This window comes from Archocentrus centrarchus, chromosome 4, assembly GCF_007364275.1.
Source record: "Archocentrus centrarchus isolate MPI-CPG fArcCen1 chromosome 4, fArcCen1, whole genome shotgun sequence".
In the NCBI taxonomy this organism is placed as follows: domain Eukaryota; kingdom Metazoa; phylum Chordata; class Actinopteri; order Cichliformes; family Cichlidae; genus Archocentrus; species Archocentrus centrarchus.
The window spans coordinates 11,381,574-11,400,547 of NC_044349.1; the positions used below are offsets into that span (position 1 = coordinate 11,381,574).

At 39.2% G+C, this 18,974-nt stretch overlaps 1 protein-coding gene across 2 annotated transcripts in view; it reads right to left on the reverse strand.

Annotated features, from left to right (window-relative positions):
• The window catches only part of pde4ba (phosphodiesterase 4B, cAMP-specific a), a 133,046-nt gene that overhangs the window by 68,190 nt on the left and 45,882 nt on the right, over window positions 1-18,974 (reverse strand). The window contains exon 1 of one of the 2 annotated variants that reach the window (XM_030726628.1): window positions 4,316-4,960. The exons of the other annotated variant lie outside the window; for it this stretch is intronic. Within the exon in view, the coding sequence (XP_030582488.1) occupies window positions 4,316-4,416 (101 nt within the window). The 5' untranslated portion in view covers window positions 4,417-4,960. Of the gene's footprint in view, window positions 1-4,315; window positions 4,961-18,974 lie in introns of those variants that run through there. 2 annotated transcript variants of the gene reach the window in all.

Sequence of the window (18,974 nt, forward strand, 5' to 3'; positions counted from 1 at the left end):
GGTTTGCAGGGAATGATTTGAAATACAGAATATATCCAGAGAGTAGGAGTTCTCTGGCCTTATTGATGCCAGACGTCAGAGGAGAATGGCCAGGGTGCTTTGAGCTGATAGGAAGACAACACTACACCCAAGGCATGCAGAGGAGGATTTCTAAACACAAAATACATCAACCATTGAAGCAGATTGTTGCCACTCCTGTCAGCTAAAAACAAGAAACTGAGGCTACAGTTCACATGAGCTCACCAAAATTGGACAATAGAAGACTGGAAAAGTGTTACCCTGTGTGATGGGTCTCTAGGATCACTGTTGGCATAAACAACACAAAAGCATGGTTCCATCCTGCTTTGTATCAAAGGTTCAGGCTGATGGTGGGGACATAATGGTTTGTGGGATATTTCCTTGGCAGACTTTAGGCCTCTTGGTACCAAGTGAATAATGTTTAAATGTCCTTCCCTACAATTAACCCATCTTCAGATGACTGCTTTTAGCAGAGTAACACACCATGTCGCAACACTCAGATCAACTCAAGCTGGTTTCTTCAACATGATCATGAGTTCACTGTACTCAAATGGCCTCCACAGTCACAGATCTCAATCCAATAGAGTATCTTTGGGATCTGGTGGAGCAGGTGGTTTGCATCATGGATGTGCAGCTTTGTAGAATCCACATGATCCTTTAATGTCAGTACGAGCCTGTCCTATAAAAAAACAACCTCATAGGTTGCTTGTTTTTTGATTAGTAGGTGACCTGCTCTCCTGAGCCACAGCCACATTACACACTAACATGACCAACATGAAAAGCCACATGTAGGAGCGCTCATTTCTGAAGTATACAAATGAGTCATTTGGGAACAAACCACTGATATTGTTGTTCGGATTGGACGACATATTGGCCAATATGGACCAAAATGTATGAGGAATATTTCCAGCACTTTGTTGGATCTGTGCCACCTGAGCACTTTCCTTTAAATACAGGTCATAATAACAGCCTCATGGGTTGTTTTTGCAGGCACATTTTACGACCAATACCTACTTTTTAAAATAAAATTAAGCGATCGTTAGCGGTCGTACATGAAAGGGCATGTCAAATACCTGTTCGGTTTTCTCCAGTAAATCCTGAAGACATAAGGAAATATGGATTTTCTAAGATTTCTGACAAGTTTATGGGGACAAAATGGCATTAGATGCCACAGGAAAATTAAATATTAAATAAATTAAATAAATAGACTGGTTCTTTTATAGCACTTATCTAATGTACTTGAGAACTCAAAGCACTTTGTACAACATCTCATTCACACCCATTAATACAAACACTTCAGTATTTCACCCCAGGATACTTTGGCATGCAGACTGGAGCAGCCAGGGACTGAACCAACAACTTTCTGATTAGTAGGTGACCTGCTCTCCTGAGCCACAGCCACATTACACACTAACATGACCGACAGGAAAAGCCACATGTAGCCACATTCAACATTACCTTGTTGAATCTGTGCCACCTGAGCACTTTCCTTTAACCATAAAAAGAGTGTGTACCAAACCAAACACATCAATACCATTGTCTTAATCCTCTCAGCCATCAGTAACTTATTATCATACTTTTTATTCACATTTGACACAGTTTTATTCACATTTAAATGCCATTACCATCATCAAAACACTTCTTTACCCCTTAATCACAGCAGACAGAGGAGTCATGAAATGCACTGCAAATAAAACTCTGCTAAACCACAAACTCTACAACACGGAGCTGCACTCCACCCATGGACAAGCAAGCACAAAACACTGTAATTCAAAATCCTTTGCCGGAGAGAAAAATGGGTCAGCAAAGTGAAAAGGAATCTGCTTTCAAATGCCTACAGCTACTTAACATGTAGCAAACATACAATGAAAGCACAAAAAAAAAAAAAACAGCCCCTGACTCAGTTTTGTTTGGTTCAAATCTAAAGCTTGAATAGAAGTTTTTTTTTTTTTTTTTTTATCATTAAGTCAACTTCTTTTTTTTTTTAATCATATCACAAGAAACACTGCTCTCCTACACTAACAGCACAGTGTGTAAGATCATTTTATTGGAATTTTATCCCACAATTACACAAATGAGGCTTTGTCATTTACATCTCAGATGTGGCTTTAAAAGTCAGATTATGCTGTAACTGCACAGACAGCATTTTCCACAACAGTTAAAGTTTGAAACTGAAACTGTGATCATCTGACATATTTTCAGCCTGTAGTAGCACAGGCTGAAAAAAAAACAAAAAAAAAAAAAAGGGGGGGGGGGGGGGATCCATCCAGCACCCAGGAAACCCTTCTGTATAGATAAAAAGAAGCTGTGCTCTTTGTTATTATGCCATAGGAATCCAGGTCACTGACAAAATATTTGGTTAAGCCCATCTTCTGCTCCAGCTGGTTATGCTAGATACATTCCCTGGGACATACACTACATATGTTAACTCATTCACAATCAGCACCACAGGGCAGCTGCATCTGTCTAAGTGTGTAATCCAATGGTCTACAAATAAAAGCACATACATTCCTGACACACACAGCAATACGAGCAAACAGTCATGAAGTAATTACTCTGTCTACCTGTCTAATGATTCAGTACAGTACACCATCTGTGTACTTCTCCTTTCTTCACTGTAGTCCTGTACTTTCCACAGGAAACCCACAGTCATATTAACCCACCCAACCAGCCAGAGGTGGATGCCCGACGTCTCCAGAAGTCAGTGTCTTCAGACATCCACAATTATAGACTAGATTTCCCATTTTTCCTTCTATTTTTGTTTAAAAGATTACAGAAATAAACAGATTGCCTTATGTTTATGCACGCAGGGAAAACTAAATTCTCAATATTCCTCAACCTAATTTGGGATATTTGAGTTAATTGCGATCAGCTTCATTTAAGGATTGGATTGTATTTACTTCTTTGTTATCATTCTCTCTGCTCTGTTTCAGAGCGTGAATATTCTCTAAACATTGCAAAAGTCCCACCAGGCAGCCTGATCAGTCTGTGGTTGAGCCAAAATATCGACAATCCTCTTGGGGCGAGACCCAGCCTAGTTTTCACAGTGGTTTAGTTTCTCCCAGAAACAGTGTGCATTTAACACGCAGGAGTGCTGAATTAGAGAATATTTGAATATTTGGTTTTATTTGAATGAATTCTTTACCAATTCATCAAATCAAATTCTTAACACATTAATAATCCATCGCATTCATACAACAAACAGTAATGCAGCCATCCATCATTATGCCCAGTTTTGCATCGGTAAGACTGTATGTCAGAGTCATTATAGATAAAACTGATCAAACACAATAATAAGAGAAAAAAAAAAAAAGCAGAAAAACATATGGAGGTTGATGTTCACCGTTTAGTATAAACATCCCTCCTGAGTTAGTTTTTCACGACAGGTTTAAATCATAGATTCAGAATTACTATACTAAGTAAATGTAGAGCAAATTCTATGTTAAAATGTTTGACGAATTTTAAATCAAATGAAAACTTTCCAATAAATATACTGAAAAAAATACAATACCAATTGCAACTTTACAAAACCATGTTCTAAAAATTCTCGAACTGACACTTTTTGTTCTGAAGTAGCAGATATTTACATTTGTCATGAATAAAAAATATAAATCGGCCTGTTGATAAGGGTTGAAACCAAACACTGTGATATAGGCAGACAAAGTCAAATTTACCACAGTGGCTCAAGGCTACAAGGATCACAGACCCTTCAATGTCATGACATATTTTTTCCTTTTTTTTTGGTTATGTCCTTGGTCTCAGCTGCTTGATACTTTTGCCTCATAGACAAAACTAGGCTATTTTACAGTGTGGCTTAAAAAAAAAAAAAAAAACAGTCAGGAAAACAAACAAATTCATCTCAACACTTCCAGACTGATTTGCATGGCAAATGAATTGACTCTTTAACTCCACAAACACAGCATGCAGCCCATTCAAATTTCACTCTGCAAGAACTGTTGCACCTCAAGTTTGTTTTTTTTTTTCACCCAAACATGTGCGTGGAATCTCATTCCAGCTAAGGATTAATATAATGATGAGAAACACATGAGAGCTCACATGAATGAGAAAATATAACTATGTCTACTCATACTGTACAGTGATGAACACACAGCAGAGGATGGCATTCAGAGATTGCGCAACATAAACACCTCAGTGAAGACTTTCTTAAAGTAAATAGAAAAGTTAGGTTGACAGTTGAACAGACAGGACAGAGCCGAAGATGAAAGACAAACTATTTAAGCGTAAATAGAGCATGACAACATGAATTGTGTGTGCGGTTGTATGCGTGTATCCAAACCTGTGAGTATGGCCATGGTTTGCAGCGTGGAGTTTCCTGATGACTTCCTCGCTGAAGTCAAAATGAACCCTTCCTCTGGCACAGGGTGAACGCCGGTACATTGCCCCGACACACGCATGCACTCATGCATACACTATCTGACACATACCATCACATATGTAACCACAAGCACACCCAATGCTAGTGCCTCAAAACTCAGGACACACAAAGTGTACAAATGTCACACGCTGTCATCTACTGTACCATTATTAGCAGCCAAGTAGCATACACATATACCTCTCGTGCACTTTACATTAACAAAAAGTCATACACACAAGAACTTCCAACTACAGAAGAAAATGACTGACATCACTCATACATTCTCCACATTTGAAAACATAATCTATTCAGCCTACATAATATTTATATGGCAATACATTGACACGACTGTTTCCTATAAAACCTCTGTTAAAACGAAAGTTCCTCAGCACATTATCCATCAGCCACTCTCTCCGAGGTACAAAACAAGCAGCAAACACGTATCCAGCCACCCTCTCGGCACACTTGATCTCATGTCACACCAGACAACAATATAAGCAGCAGTCTGCACGTCACATCACTGAACTCTCTCAGTCCTCGATCACTTTCTGACTCCCTGTCATTGCTCTCTCTCTGCCGGACTCTGCTCCTCGTCACAGACTATACTTCCTCCCCATGCTGTGTGTGTGTGTGTGTGTTTAACATGTGTGTGTATGGAGCTCTGTTCCCTTCAGTGCAGCCTAGCAGAGTAAGGAGGAACATCAAAGCTCTGGAGTGGAGTCACTGGAGTGGAGTAATTATTTATCTTATCCTCACAGCCTTATCAGCTTTTGTATCTATAGAAAACACACACAAGCACAAGGGCACACACCCAGCTCCTTAAAAAAAACAACTGCATGTATTTTTGCTGTAAAAAACTGATATGAGGAAATGATACTGCCTTTTATATATGGGGAAAAGGTTTTCTTGGTTCAGAAATATCAGATTGTAGGGTGTCTTATAAATGTATGCAGGCTGTATGTTGCTTCCTCCACAGGATAAATAATAAACATTATTACACTTCACTTTAACAATGTCTCTTTAGCATTTATAAGCAGTGTATAAACATTTGATAAATGTGATAAAACACACTTTAAGTCTTTCTTTGAGAACCCGTCCATCCACTTCCACTTACGCATAATGATTAAAAAACAAAACAAACAAATCTTTACAGTGTTTGATTTCACAGTGATAGTGAGCTTTGACTCACTGTTTTCCTGAAATCTGGTCCACCTTAACTGTTAGAGTGTCTCTGTGTGAGAAAGAGGGGGCATCTGGCATCATTGCAGGGGGCCACAGTACCCATTGATACTGTACAGTATACTGATACCTAAACCCTCATTTCATGAAAACTGATGACAGACTTAGGATGGATGGCAGCATGTACAAAATGTGCAAAGTCATTAGAAAAAAGGGTAAGTAAAGGTTTTTGTGTGTGTGTGTGTGTGTGTGTGTGTGTGTGTGTGTGTGTTTTTTGTAGACTAGGAATGCATATTAAGATAGATCTGCTTCAGGTCTCTGTGACTGAAGCAGTAATATACAGACACACTAAAATATAATAATAATTTAATCCTAAAACAAAGATTAAGAAACAAAATACATAAGTTAGCTGAAGATGTGTTAAAAACATGAAAAGTGGGAAAGGGTAAGAATTTGAGCGAGTTTGACACGGGCCAAATTGTGATGGCTAGACCACTGGGTCAGAGCATCTCCAAAGCTGCAGCTCTTGTGGAGAGTTCCCCGTCTGCAGCGGTCAGTATCCATCAAAAGTGGCAAACCAGCGACAGCGTCATGGATGGCAAAGACCGACCCGTGTGGTCTGATCCAACAGACGAGCTGCTGTAGCTCAAATGGCCAAAAAAGTTCATGCTGCTTCTGATAGAAAGGTGACAGAAAACACAGCGCATCAAAGTTTGTTGCTGTTTTGGCAGCAAAAGGGGAACCAACACGCTATTAGGCAGGTGGTCATCATGTACAAAGCCACAGTGTGTAAACTCCCTTCTTATCTGTGTAAATTCTTAATACTTACAAACAACTGCTATGATTTGCAGTCCTCTAGGCGGCCCCTCCAGGATTTTTTCTGAAATGAGTAGAACAGTGTTCTCCCGTGTACACCTTGATCAGAGCACATTAAAGCTGGATGTATTTGTTCAGAGCTCTTGTAAAGGCTTCTGTAACTTAATGAATAGCTCATGCTGTCCAACTTTGTATTTTCATATAATGCTACTTGCTGACTGACTTGCTTTATTTTTGTTTTATGTGTATTCATGTTATAATTGATTTAATCATTTTTATAATTTTATAATGATGTGCCTTCTTGGCCTTCTTGAGGCCTCCCTGGAAAAAGAATTTTTAACCTCAAGGTTATTCCTGGTTATAGAAAAGTTAAAGTCAGGTTTTCCCCTTAATTACAATGAAAGGGACAAAAAACATTATGAAATAAAAGTTGCCTGAAATGGGATGTGATATAGGTTTCATGAAAAACCCTCCTACTATAAGTTTCACTTCTTCTAACAGTAGTTATGAAACTCCACAGGAAAACCTTGCTGAATGACAGCTGGAGGAGTTTCTAATAAGTACCGTCATGACAGGACCAGTAAGCTTACTTGTCAGTTTGCTAGATGTGATTCAGAGGCATGACACATAATCAAGGTGCTTAGAAAAACACACAAGGGGTGGAGCAGGATCACAGAGGCCAAAACTGAATCGCTACCACAGTACGTTCCCACACTGCAGCTCGCCCCAATGCTTCTCGATAAACACAAAGACAGACGTGTGCATAGCCACAGGGCTGAATGTATCCTGTGCAACAAAAGCAACGGCATTCCTCTGGAGGTAACTATATTAGAAAAACACATAGATCCAATGGTAGCTGCTGGAGATGAAAACAGCCCCTCTAAGTGGATTTTCTCAGTAAATGTAAGGCTATTTCAATGTCACAGTTTTCAGATGTCAAGCAAATATATTTTTTATTCATGTAAGAAAATTGAGAGATGAGTATTGCATGTTGGTAATCACTCAAAGGCTCGAATATTGTTCATTCAGAGAGAAACTCCACCCTATTTATGTGGTCTTACATAATTTAGTGACATCACACAGTCAAATCCGTCTAAAATTAGAGACACCCCTGCCTTGAGCTTATGACGTAAGCTGCTGAACTCAACTATAACTGAACCCAAAATCAAAAACCATAAATAAGCGCATGACTCATGAGTACTTCTGAGTACTGCTGGTCAAGTTTGCTACTAAATCACACATACAGGCCTCCAGTGGAAGCTAGCATGCATATCATTCAAGACATATTGAATATATAAACACCAACAAAAAAGCAAAAAGGAAAGTCTGACTTTACAACGAGAGCTACAAGAGCTTCTTGTAGCCAGTCACGACCGAAAAAATAGTGAGCAGCTCCATGCCTTGGCAAAAAAAAAAAAAAAAAGACTGATTGTGCTCATAAGCTCTTTGCTTTGTTTCCTTTGCCCATCCTTTAAACTTGAATCAGAAAAAAAAACAACAACAACAAAACAAAACATAAGGCCAAGACACAGTGACATTATACTAAAGACTTGGCAACACAACACATACTGCAAATACTTTATTAACAGGTCTAATTATTGCATGCTAGGAAGCATGCAGTACTGTAAAACATATTGATAAATCATTTCCTCATAGGCAGGACACCTGCACACGAGTTATTCTCACCCTTTGTGCAACATATCAAAATAGATCATTTCATTTTCTGAGCTGCTTCTTCCTGAACTTGTGGGTTAAAAAAAAAAGAAAAAAGAAGAAAAAAAAAAGAACTGGGGTCAGGCAGGAACCTTCTGTGAACACAAGAAGGCGCCGTTTAGCTTAACAGAAAAAGACCTCGCTGGTTGCATTTGCATCCACAAGATGGCAGTGTGATATCTGTATTTTGGTTCTAGACAAGCCACGCAACAAATTTTTACATGATGTGGCATGTAAGATGTGCTTCCAGATGAGCCATGCCCTATGGAGAGCATTAGTATGTGAGCATAGTTCTTTCACACATTATTTCATGCTGGATTAAAAACAACAGTCATAATTATTCTGAGGAGTTGTGTAGAGGCTGTACTGTGGTCAAGTAACACACATCGATCACCCATCATTACGAACGTGGATGATAAGAGGTATGCTCTGAATATTAAAGCATCGTGCAGAAATCAATACATGTGTGCAAATCCTTAACAGAAATCTGTTTATTGATGGATACTGAGGCATGTTTCTCCAGTTAGACCTTTTCTTGTTTTTCTTTTTTTGGTTTTTTATACTATTGTACAATATCTTTTGGGTGATCATGTCCATTTGTAATTTTTATACAAAAGCAAAAGAAATATATGCAAAACCACATTTTCCTCTATAGTGTTTCATATAAAAGCAGAGAGCTATAATTTAAAACTGATCAGGCTTTCACTTGACAGCTTAAAAGCAGCCTGTCGAACTGTCACTTCGCCTTATGCTTTGAATCCATTTCACACTGCAAATGAGGATAACAGTAAAAAAAAAAAAAAAAGTAGCAAAATATCTTTTATCTCTGGCAACAACAAAGAACGGCTGCAAATAGAATCACAGATGTATCTGACAGCATCACCTTTGACATAAAAGCTGTCTTGCTAATACGAACACACCCAATCATATTAAATCAGGATCAGAGAACAGACATGATCCCTGAAAGCGCTTTAAAAATAAACTCTAAAAAGAGAGGAAGAAACTCAGGAGTTCATAGACTGATATAAAGATAAGTTTATGGGAACAGTGGCAGACAAAGATGTTTTCAGGGGTGAGGAAAAAATTTGATCCGGAATGAAAAATTTTATCTCGCAAACTTCTGAACTGATTTACAAAGTCCAAGAACAGATTTGTGTGCACTGGTAACATTATAACTGACTTCAATTAATTTGCTGTTTCGGTGAAAGTGGGGAAAAGTGAACTCTGATTTCTGTCATGTGAATTCCCTGTGATGTTAACAACCCATGTTTGACCTCATCATAATGTGAGTGATCCATGGAATGTGGATGCCTAGGATTTTCCTCTGACTGCTGACGTCAGGCTCGGGGTCAGGTGGTAAACAGCTTTCAGAGTGAACAACAGCGGTAATTAAAAATCCTGCTTCTGTAACTTTTTCACTGAAGCTCACAACAGGGTGCCACTTTGAATCTATACTTTAAAATGCTCAAACGGTTTCACACTGGACCGACTTCGGCCGGTGTGAAAAAGGTCATTTATCGCCTTATTTTATTTTATGCTCACAGACATTTAAACCCATACATGCATCCTTTTCTTTAGGAAAAAAAGTTACCACTTCAGACCTGGAGCAACCACTAAAACTGCAAAACAAGAAGAAAAACATCACTATCAGTACTGTAAGTTGCACCAAAATAATACCTTCAATGAGGTTATAATCATAGAGCTTAACATATTGAGAGATCACATGTACAGTGCTTAGAACAGTTTTCCTTTAATGCGTAACTGCTCGAGTAAAAATATCAATGTCCACCAGTCTAGTGCATTAAACACTGAAACAGCATCACACATTCATCTACGTGAGGCCAGGGTAACAACTGCTTCCTCCTGCATCTGGTTAAGAGTGGCAGGGCACCCCACCTTTAAACACATGTAACCTTCCACTTCATACGACTCGCAAATGTGACCTCATGTAGCGCAACACTCCAGTAGTGTAGTGTGTATCTTTAGTTTTAGTGGTTATCTCTCTACTGCTCCGCATCTACATCACAGGTAAGGCAGTTATTGAATTTTCGCCTTAACATGTGAACAGAGAGGAGCGCAAAAAACACAGAGATCTCTGAGGTCACTCTGAATGCTGCATTCATCTAGTGACATATCACTTATAGCTTCCAGCGCCATCCATCCAAAAAGACAAGTGAAGATATGATCAGACATGAGATAATAAACCCTTCCAGTCTACAATGTGACACATTTGAGTGCCAGATAGAGGGGGAATTTAGAGCTGTCTGGTGGCTGTCTTGCTTGCCTTACCACACCGTAGATTTCTGAATCCCCCCCACCCGACCTCGCTCTCTGTATAAATCTAATTCCCCACTCTGAAAAGAGGCCACTGCAGTCATTCCCTCTGTGATTAACCTAATCCGTTTGCAGAGTACTTGTCCTCTCAGTGACACCACCATTACCTATTTGACGTCAACTGCATTCACGCCGCGATAACCAGTGAGCATACTCTGAAAATGTATGAATTTTAAACAGCACAGGGGATGACTGTCAGTGAAAGCCCTGCAAGCAGCAGCTCAGAGATCTACAGTGTAGCATCAACTATAAAACACAGCACTTTTGAGAAAACGTATTAAAAATGGCTTTTCACGCTGATAACAAAAAAACAAATTGTACTGAACAGCAATTGACTGAATGAAGGGTGAGAGGAAATCCTAATTTGCTCACACCGCTCTCAGAAAGAGTTTTTATAGACAGCCAACAATAACAAATTGATTTTGAACACAAATATATAATCACCCAATCACTTGGCAGCAGTTCAATTTAGGCATACAGACACGGTCAAGGTTACCTGCTGAGCATCAGAACGGGGAATAAAAGTGATTTAAGTGACTGAATGTAGCATGGTTGTTGGTGCCAGACAGGCTGGTTTGAGTATTTCAGAATCTGCTGATCTACTGGGATTTTCCCCACACAACCACCTCTAGGGTTTACAGAAAATGGCCTTGATGCCAGAAGTCAGAGGAGAATGGTCAGACTGCATTGAGGCAATAGGAAGATAGAGCCATTCCTCTTTTTTATAGGTCGTTTGTGCAGGAACGTTTTTATGACCAATACCTATGTCTTAAAATTAAGCGACCACTAGCGGTTGCATACAAAAAGGTGTGTGAATAAAGTGTTCCGTTTTCTTTGCCAAATTCTGAAGAAATATGAAAATACGGATTTTCTCAGATTTCTGAAAAATCTATGGGGACTAAATGGCATTAGATGCCACAAGAAAAGCTTAAACATTAAATGGTCAATGGACTGGTTTTATATAGCACTTTTCTGATGTACTTTAGCACTCAAAGTGCTTTATACAACATGAGTCATTCACACCCATTCATAAAAGCCCTTCAGTATCTTCCCAAAGGATACTTTGGCATGCAGACTGGAGCAGCCAGGGATCAAGCCGCTAACCTTCCGATTAGCAGGTAGCCTGCTCTACCTCCTGAACTACAGCCACATCCTGTAGTTTATACACCAATATCAGGCTGCATTGTCTGTGTCCACCTGTAGGGATGCTCCTTTTGGAAACGCTCATATGGGTACAAATGACCGATATTGTTGGGAAGGCACCAAGTAACTCAAATAAACCCTTGCTGCAAGCAAGGTATGCAGAAGACCATATCTGAAAACACATCAAACCATGAAGCAGATGGGCTGCAGCGGCAGAAGAGCACACCTGGCTTCATTCCTGTCAGCTAAGAACAGGAAACTGAGGCTAGAAGACTGGAAAAATGTTTAACTGGTCTGATGAGTCTCAACTTCTGCTGTGACATTCAGATGTTCGGGTCCAAATTTGGCATAAATAACATGAAAAAACAGATCCATCCATCCAGCATTGAACACTGAAACAGCAGTGAGCATCACAGATTAGTCCATGTGAGGCCAGAGTAACAATGGTTTGTACCAATGGTTCAGGCTGCTGCTGTTGGAGCAATGGTGTGGGCACTCTTTGCACCAAATGATGGTTACACCTCAATCCAAGAGCACCCTTTCTATGAGGCTATTTGTGTTCGCTGATGAAGATTTTGTGATACCACTGAGAGCTTCAGAACAGCTATTGAACGAACCTTGTGATGACCGGTGTTTACCTCAAATCCATTTTTTAAAAATTTTTTACATGTTAACTTTTACCAACACCACCAGCGCAGGGTTATGTTGTTCACTCACTGAAGTAACATTTGCTCATCCATGCAAACTATGGTTTGAAGCTTCGTGAGGTAAACTCAGCTAGTGACCTAACCTTCATGAATCACAATAGATCCCAGAGCTTCTCTCTTGCTTCTTTTCTCTCTACTGTTCTGTATGCTGGTTGCTTGTGGAAGCATAATTTTATTTGCTTTACTATTTCTGCATAATGTTCTTACTTTAATGTGTAACTGATTGCATTTTCCAAGAAACTCTCCCAATACTGGTGGTGACATCTGACTGTGTTTTCATTTACTGTATGATTTGCTGTGTCAGTGATGATGTACCGCCTCAGTGATAAGGGCATCACATCACGCATATGACAGCTGGCTATGTTCTATCAAAATAAAACACTATTCACAAACACAAAGGAGTTCACATCCCTTCCTCAATGCTCAAACTTAATTATTTAGAAAGCTACCACAAAAGAAGCCCATCACATAAGTCACAGCTATTTTTTCAAGCACACAAAACACATTAATTACAGTCTAATTACAGTCTATTGTGGCTCTTTTTTTCCCCTAGAAGTATTGTACTTGAGAAGCTTCTCTGTGTGTGCTGTGTTGAGAATATTTAAAGCTAAGGACATGGTGGAAGGTTTGTATTTTGGATTAGAGGGCTTGATCCTGGGTAACAAACCCCACATATGCCACTTCTCTCATTTTGCTTTTTATGCGGTCCATCTACAACTGTCTACAGGATACGTAGGAGTGATAATCCATAAAGTGGTTCAAAACAATGATTCACTTCAGGTTCATGGATCAAGGGGAATAAATGAGGGAATGTTCGCTAAATCTCTAAAACGGCAGCTCTGCACACACTTCTCCCGTACACAACATATATAAGAGCTTCACTTTTAAACTTGCACATAAACCAAGTTGCATTCAGAATAATAATATTTCAGTTTCTTGGTGGTTATAGCCTAATTAATCCTGCTGGAGGCAAATTATAAAATTTAAGGTACTACCAGATAAGTCTGGATAAGAATTGTAAAATTAGATTGGATGCCACTGAAATCCCCAGAGAGGAAATGCTTGTCCATGAAACCCTGCAATATCACATTTCACTGAGAGAACCTGCAAATTCAGAATCCCATTAAGTGTAGGGTTTAGGCTAGCTTACAGTATATTTACAGCAGCAGATAACTCCATAAATGTGTCATTTAGCTCCTCGTTAGAGGCTGCAAACGCAAACTGTTTACAGTGAGCTGGTAGGTGGAAGTGTCTGTGAACCTGATGACAAAGAAGAAAAGAGAGACAGTCTATGGAGGATAAACACGGAGGATTTTAAAATTTTTATTTTTTTTTAAAAAAGCGCAATTTTCACACCACAGCTCTCCCTCGATACACCAAGGTGATTTTCTTGCTGCTGGAAGTGTTATCAGCATTTCCAGCAGCGATCTACACACAGTGCACCACTGAGGTATGACTACAAAGGACCAAGTCTAATGAGAAGGCCACGCTGTGCCCGAGTAATTTTCAACTCTAAAATGTTTTAAAGCAAACTGCTCTCAGACTGGACTACATTTATATCCACATACAGACATTATCATTAGCATAATTTGTTGTACCAACACTTGGGTATGGTTAGGGGAAGATTGCAGACTGGACAGAAACAGCCTAAGGTGAACTGAGACATAAAGTGATCATTAACATTTCTGAAAAACTGCAATATCTTCCTGAATTGCTGAACCTAACCAAATAGCAAGCCGCCCACCCTGACCATCCTCCTGCAGTGCTGATTCAGTTCATAAATGATGTTTCATTCAAAAATGTTGCCACTGAGCATTGTGATCATTGTGTAACTGAGAATCCTGTTTTATTATGTAAGGATGTAATATTTAAGAAACAGGCTTGTAACAAAGTAATACATAATCAAAATGAACATGTCCACAACCAGAACCACACCCACACTATGAGCAGGGACAGTAACAAAGCTGGGCCCCAAGTTTTCATCTGTCTTTACAGACCAAATCCAGGAGTGACAAAGGGAGCAGAAAAGGTTTGTGGAAACTTCCAGACTGGATGACGCTGTCATCATAATCTCAGTTACTCTTGTGATAAATAGATTTGTTTATTGTTCTCTGCAAGCCGCAACTCAATATCCTACTAGATATGACTCATGAATGATGAAAGCTCAAGTCTGGTATTACTGAACCAATCTCCTTGAGGAGAGTGTGTGTGTGTGTGTGTGTGTGTGTGTGTGTGTGTGTGTGTGTGTGTGTGTGTGTGTCCTGACACATCCTGAACACTCACTTTTAGGAGATGAAAAACTCAGCATCGATCACTTAATAACAGTTCTTGGTTTTAACAATCACACTGGCCTCATATATTCACCCTTGATTCTTGTTTGGAGGTGCTGCCTTGCCTTCACCAGAATGAGGATAAAAAAAAGGCGACTGAAGCCAATTAAAAAAAAACAAAACCAAAAAAAAACTGTGTCGTTACAGAAAGGGCAGAATATCGGAAGGGCTGCCAAGGTCTTTATGAAAAACAAGCTGATCAAACTAAAAACACTTATAATCCTATGACCCACTGTTAATCAAAGCATCTGTTCTATGCCAGGTTTCCACAGAGCATCATGAGCTCTATGTCACATCTCTGATCATCTTTGCCTCGACTCAAGTCTGACGGATTATGTACAGGTCACATTTCATGGATGAGCCTAAAGATATATATGGAATATCACACCAGCTGTTACAAAGTTTGACTTTCTTGTCAAAAGCAACTACCATTTACTAAATTATTATAATCATTTTGAAATTAAACAAGTCATTTTGATTTAACTTTGGAAAAACATTATTCCCCTAAAAACTTCAGCCAGCTGCCTTTGCTTCAAGTAGAACTCAGAACAGGCTTAGGTCTAATCTGGAACAGCAAAATACACAAGACTGCATATTTAATATCTGCGTACTTGAGCCTTATTTCCATGCTCGGGTTGCTGTAAGACATTTCTTATCTGTGTAGGAGAAATAGCAGGAATGCATCAACAATTTTTCAAAAGCTGAAACAGCTAAGGCCTTCACCTACAAAACCAAGCGCTAAATAATGTGTAACATCAGTTGATCAAATAAGACCTCAGCAGCAAAGTAACCAAATCCTTTGGCAATAACACACAAAAAGAATCACATTCATCAGTTTCCCTTCTCATGTAACAGTCCCTTCTTTCTCACGTACGTGCCGACTGAATCCACACAGGTTCGGATTACACGCAATAATGCCGTATGAACTGATAAGGACCACAGCAACTAGCCTGCATGGAGGAACACAATCACCGTTTCTTAAAGCAGCACACACACTGGAATCTACATGTTTCAAAAAGCCAGCCCTACTGGCTGATGTTCAGCTCGACACTCAAGAATGCGTGTATCAAATTGCGTCCGGCGAGCATAAACACCTGCAGCTGAATACAAAATCTGTTTTTACACCAGTGCCCATTTTGTTAGTCCATTCAAAGTGCCTCTGTAGAACAGCATGTGAAACTGCACGGCAACAAGTGGGTTCAAAAGCACTTGACTCATGGCTCTGTGTGGTCGGCCATTGTTTGCTTTGGAATACCTGCTGTTTTTTCACCGAGTTCAGAATATGCTTGTCTCTGGAAAATATTCTATGAAAAAAATATCTATGAACAGAGTAACCAAAGCTGGTTCTGTTAGCTATGCAAATGAATCGAAAAGGAATTGAAATTAAAACTGACAGTGGTTTGAAGCACTGATTAAAGCTCAGAGACAGACGTCTGTAATTTAGGTAATCTCGTCAATCTCCCTCCCACTATTGTCAAACCAAACAAAAGGAATTAAAATTGTCAGCTGCATTGACTGGAGCTTAAGCAAAAAGAGTACATGATGCAGGATTAGCACACCATATAAATTAAGTAAACACATCACCTGCAAATAGGGTGACAGACGTCCTTCTAAGTGGGACTGAACAGCATTTTTTAATTCCTTGTCCCCCTGTCTTGAGGCGGTGTCCCACATTTTGACAGATTCTTCAGGATATGCTAGAGACCAGCTTTTACCCAATGTATATGAAGGAAAAGCTTTTTGTGTTATATATAGATGAAGGTTAGCCTGTCTGATGCCATACTGAGCAGGGAAAGTTATAAGATAGATCTCTGATCCAGAAGTGGGTTATGGGTGTGGCATCCTTGACTAACAGGTGGATGCCACCAACTCAGATAAGGAAATGATCTGGACCTCTTTACTGTTTTTGGTTTTTTTTTTAATCAAATTATCACATTGTTTCAGTTTTTTCAGTGATTCTAGCATTTTGTCATTTGTTACTTCTGGTGCTAATCATCCAAGAAAGTGACGGACAAAACGCTAAAGCTGAGACTTCCAAACAGGAGTTGGGTAAACATGTTTCTGGTGAATCACAGTGAGAATCAGCGTCCAACTGTGGAGGTCTGTGCAGGAAATAACTTCTATCTAATTTTTTGGCTTTTTTTTGTGCGTTGTTGGTTTTACAAATCAGTAGTGCTGATTTGTAAAGGTTAAGTGCTGCAGCTTTTACAGGCTGCCAACATAAAAATCATAGCCAGTAGTTTCTACCAAATAACCTGAGACAAGCTCTGGCTCATCTTACAAACAGAACACAGCAGAGAGTTGAATTTAACAAATTCACTCACACATTTTCTTAGAAGTTGCTGGAAATCAAACCAAAGATAAAAGTGAGTGAGTAATGTAAGAAGCAAATTCATCAGGTAACTATAAACCCAACATTCGGTCTACTTTTCGCAGCTGAGTGCTGCACCCACTGCTTATTAGCAAACGACTCACAGATGGAGTATGATTCAAAGTTCAGCTAACTCATATGCACGCATGCAGTGACACACACACATACATATGCACAAACATACATGCACACTCTTCATCTTCAAACAAAGACAGGCAATGAGAGGAAATTTTCCTCAGCCTGAATATTTTACAACCACAGTTAAAACACGCACTGATTTATCCAACGTGCTTTGAGCTTTGAAACTGCCAAATATTTATGGCTAACTAAAGAGGTATTATAATATTTTAATACATCTGATTTCCATGTTTGGTTTTCACAAATATATTAAGTAGAATCAGTGTTATGTATCTTATACTGATACATAAATGCAATAATTCCCTCAACATAGAAATGCCGGAGGATGGATGTGGTATGTCCAAATACATTATGCAAACGAATGAGTTAAAGGTGACCTTTTTGTAAGAATAACATTTTAGGAGTCGAGGAGGATTTAGTGTTGGTAGAAGACAAACCGGCCAGTGTTGTGATTAGGAATTAGATGTGGAGGGCTGGGAAAATGATCACTGGCATGAATCAGTAATTGGCTGGAAGAGGAGCAAAGCATGAAAGAACAGAAAAAGAGAAGAGAAGACTAAATATTTTATCCCACTATGTGTCGCTTAAGAATGATGTAATAGAGATACTGATGTATAGAGAAAACGTTCAGGCCCTTGAAAACAATGTTAAGCGATTCTAATTAGAAGGAAGTTTGTTAATGTAACCTGTACAGTCATTAGGTCAGTGCACAGAAGGTCCAAACTCACACAGATGCCTCAATATGTTGCCTCTATTCTTAAAACTTGCATTTATACTTCCTTCTAAGAGAGTTCCCAGGAAAAATGATGGACATTTAAAGAGAGCATTACCCACCATACTTGGAGGCAGTTTACACCACAACCCTATTTGGCAGATTTATGATTAACTAAGAATAGGGAGAGAAACTCATAATATGTTTCAGTATTTATGAAAGCCAGATTATATACTCATTATTTTACAGCACATAATGCGATGGAGGCCAGGACTTTGTGTCTGTATTAAACAGCGGTTTTGGAATATTGCATATTCTTGCAGCGCGACATTTTACTGTATAATCATTAATGCATAATTTAGGTCAGGAAATTATTCATTTTATTTTTACCTTTATAAATAGTGTATTAAGCTGATGGAAGAAATTTAATGGAGGTCCTTTTTATCTGTCCAAATGCAATCACAGAGCAAGTCAAATGAGTGCATTTAAATACGAGCAGTTCTTATTAAAGCAAATATTAGATGCTTTGCCATTTAAGGCATTATTTATGATACAAGCCTCTCGTCCTCGTACTGCTGTTAGGTCACATACCAAAAGAATAAAAGAAGAAAAAGATGTTGCTCAGCTTGCTGCCACCACCACCGCTGTGGCTGCCAATGCATGTCACGGCACAGCACCACCCCGGCATCGACCTGTGGGCTCCGATTCTTCAAGGCTCCTTGCAGGGGGGCTGCATTGATCTAACTCTTCTCTCAGCTTTGCTGGGTTTAAATTATGCTTCACGGGGAGCGACACAAAACCTTTAGCCTCAACACCAAAGCAAAATCTATACTCTCATTCCGTTTTTAGTTAATATGCGGCTGCGTGCAGTGCATTCAATGTGTAGCATATTGAGAAAATGCATGATATCAGATGGGTGGATGCAAGTAAAAGACTATCTCTTACTGATTTCACTTATAAGCATTGGTTATTATTAGCATCAGAGAGACTGCAGACAAAGAAAGCAAACAAGATGTAGGTTTAACAATAATTTTAGGAATTAATCTAGTAATATATCCTTTAATCTAATAAATTAATCTAATATTTCTTTTAGCGATAAACCAGAATCTCAACAAGGCTCTGACGCATTATATCCTTC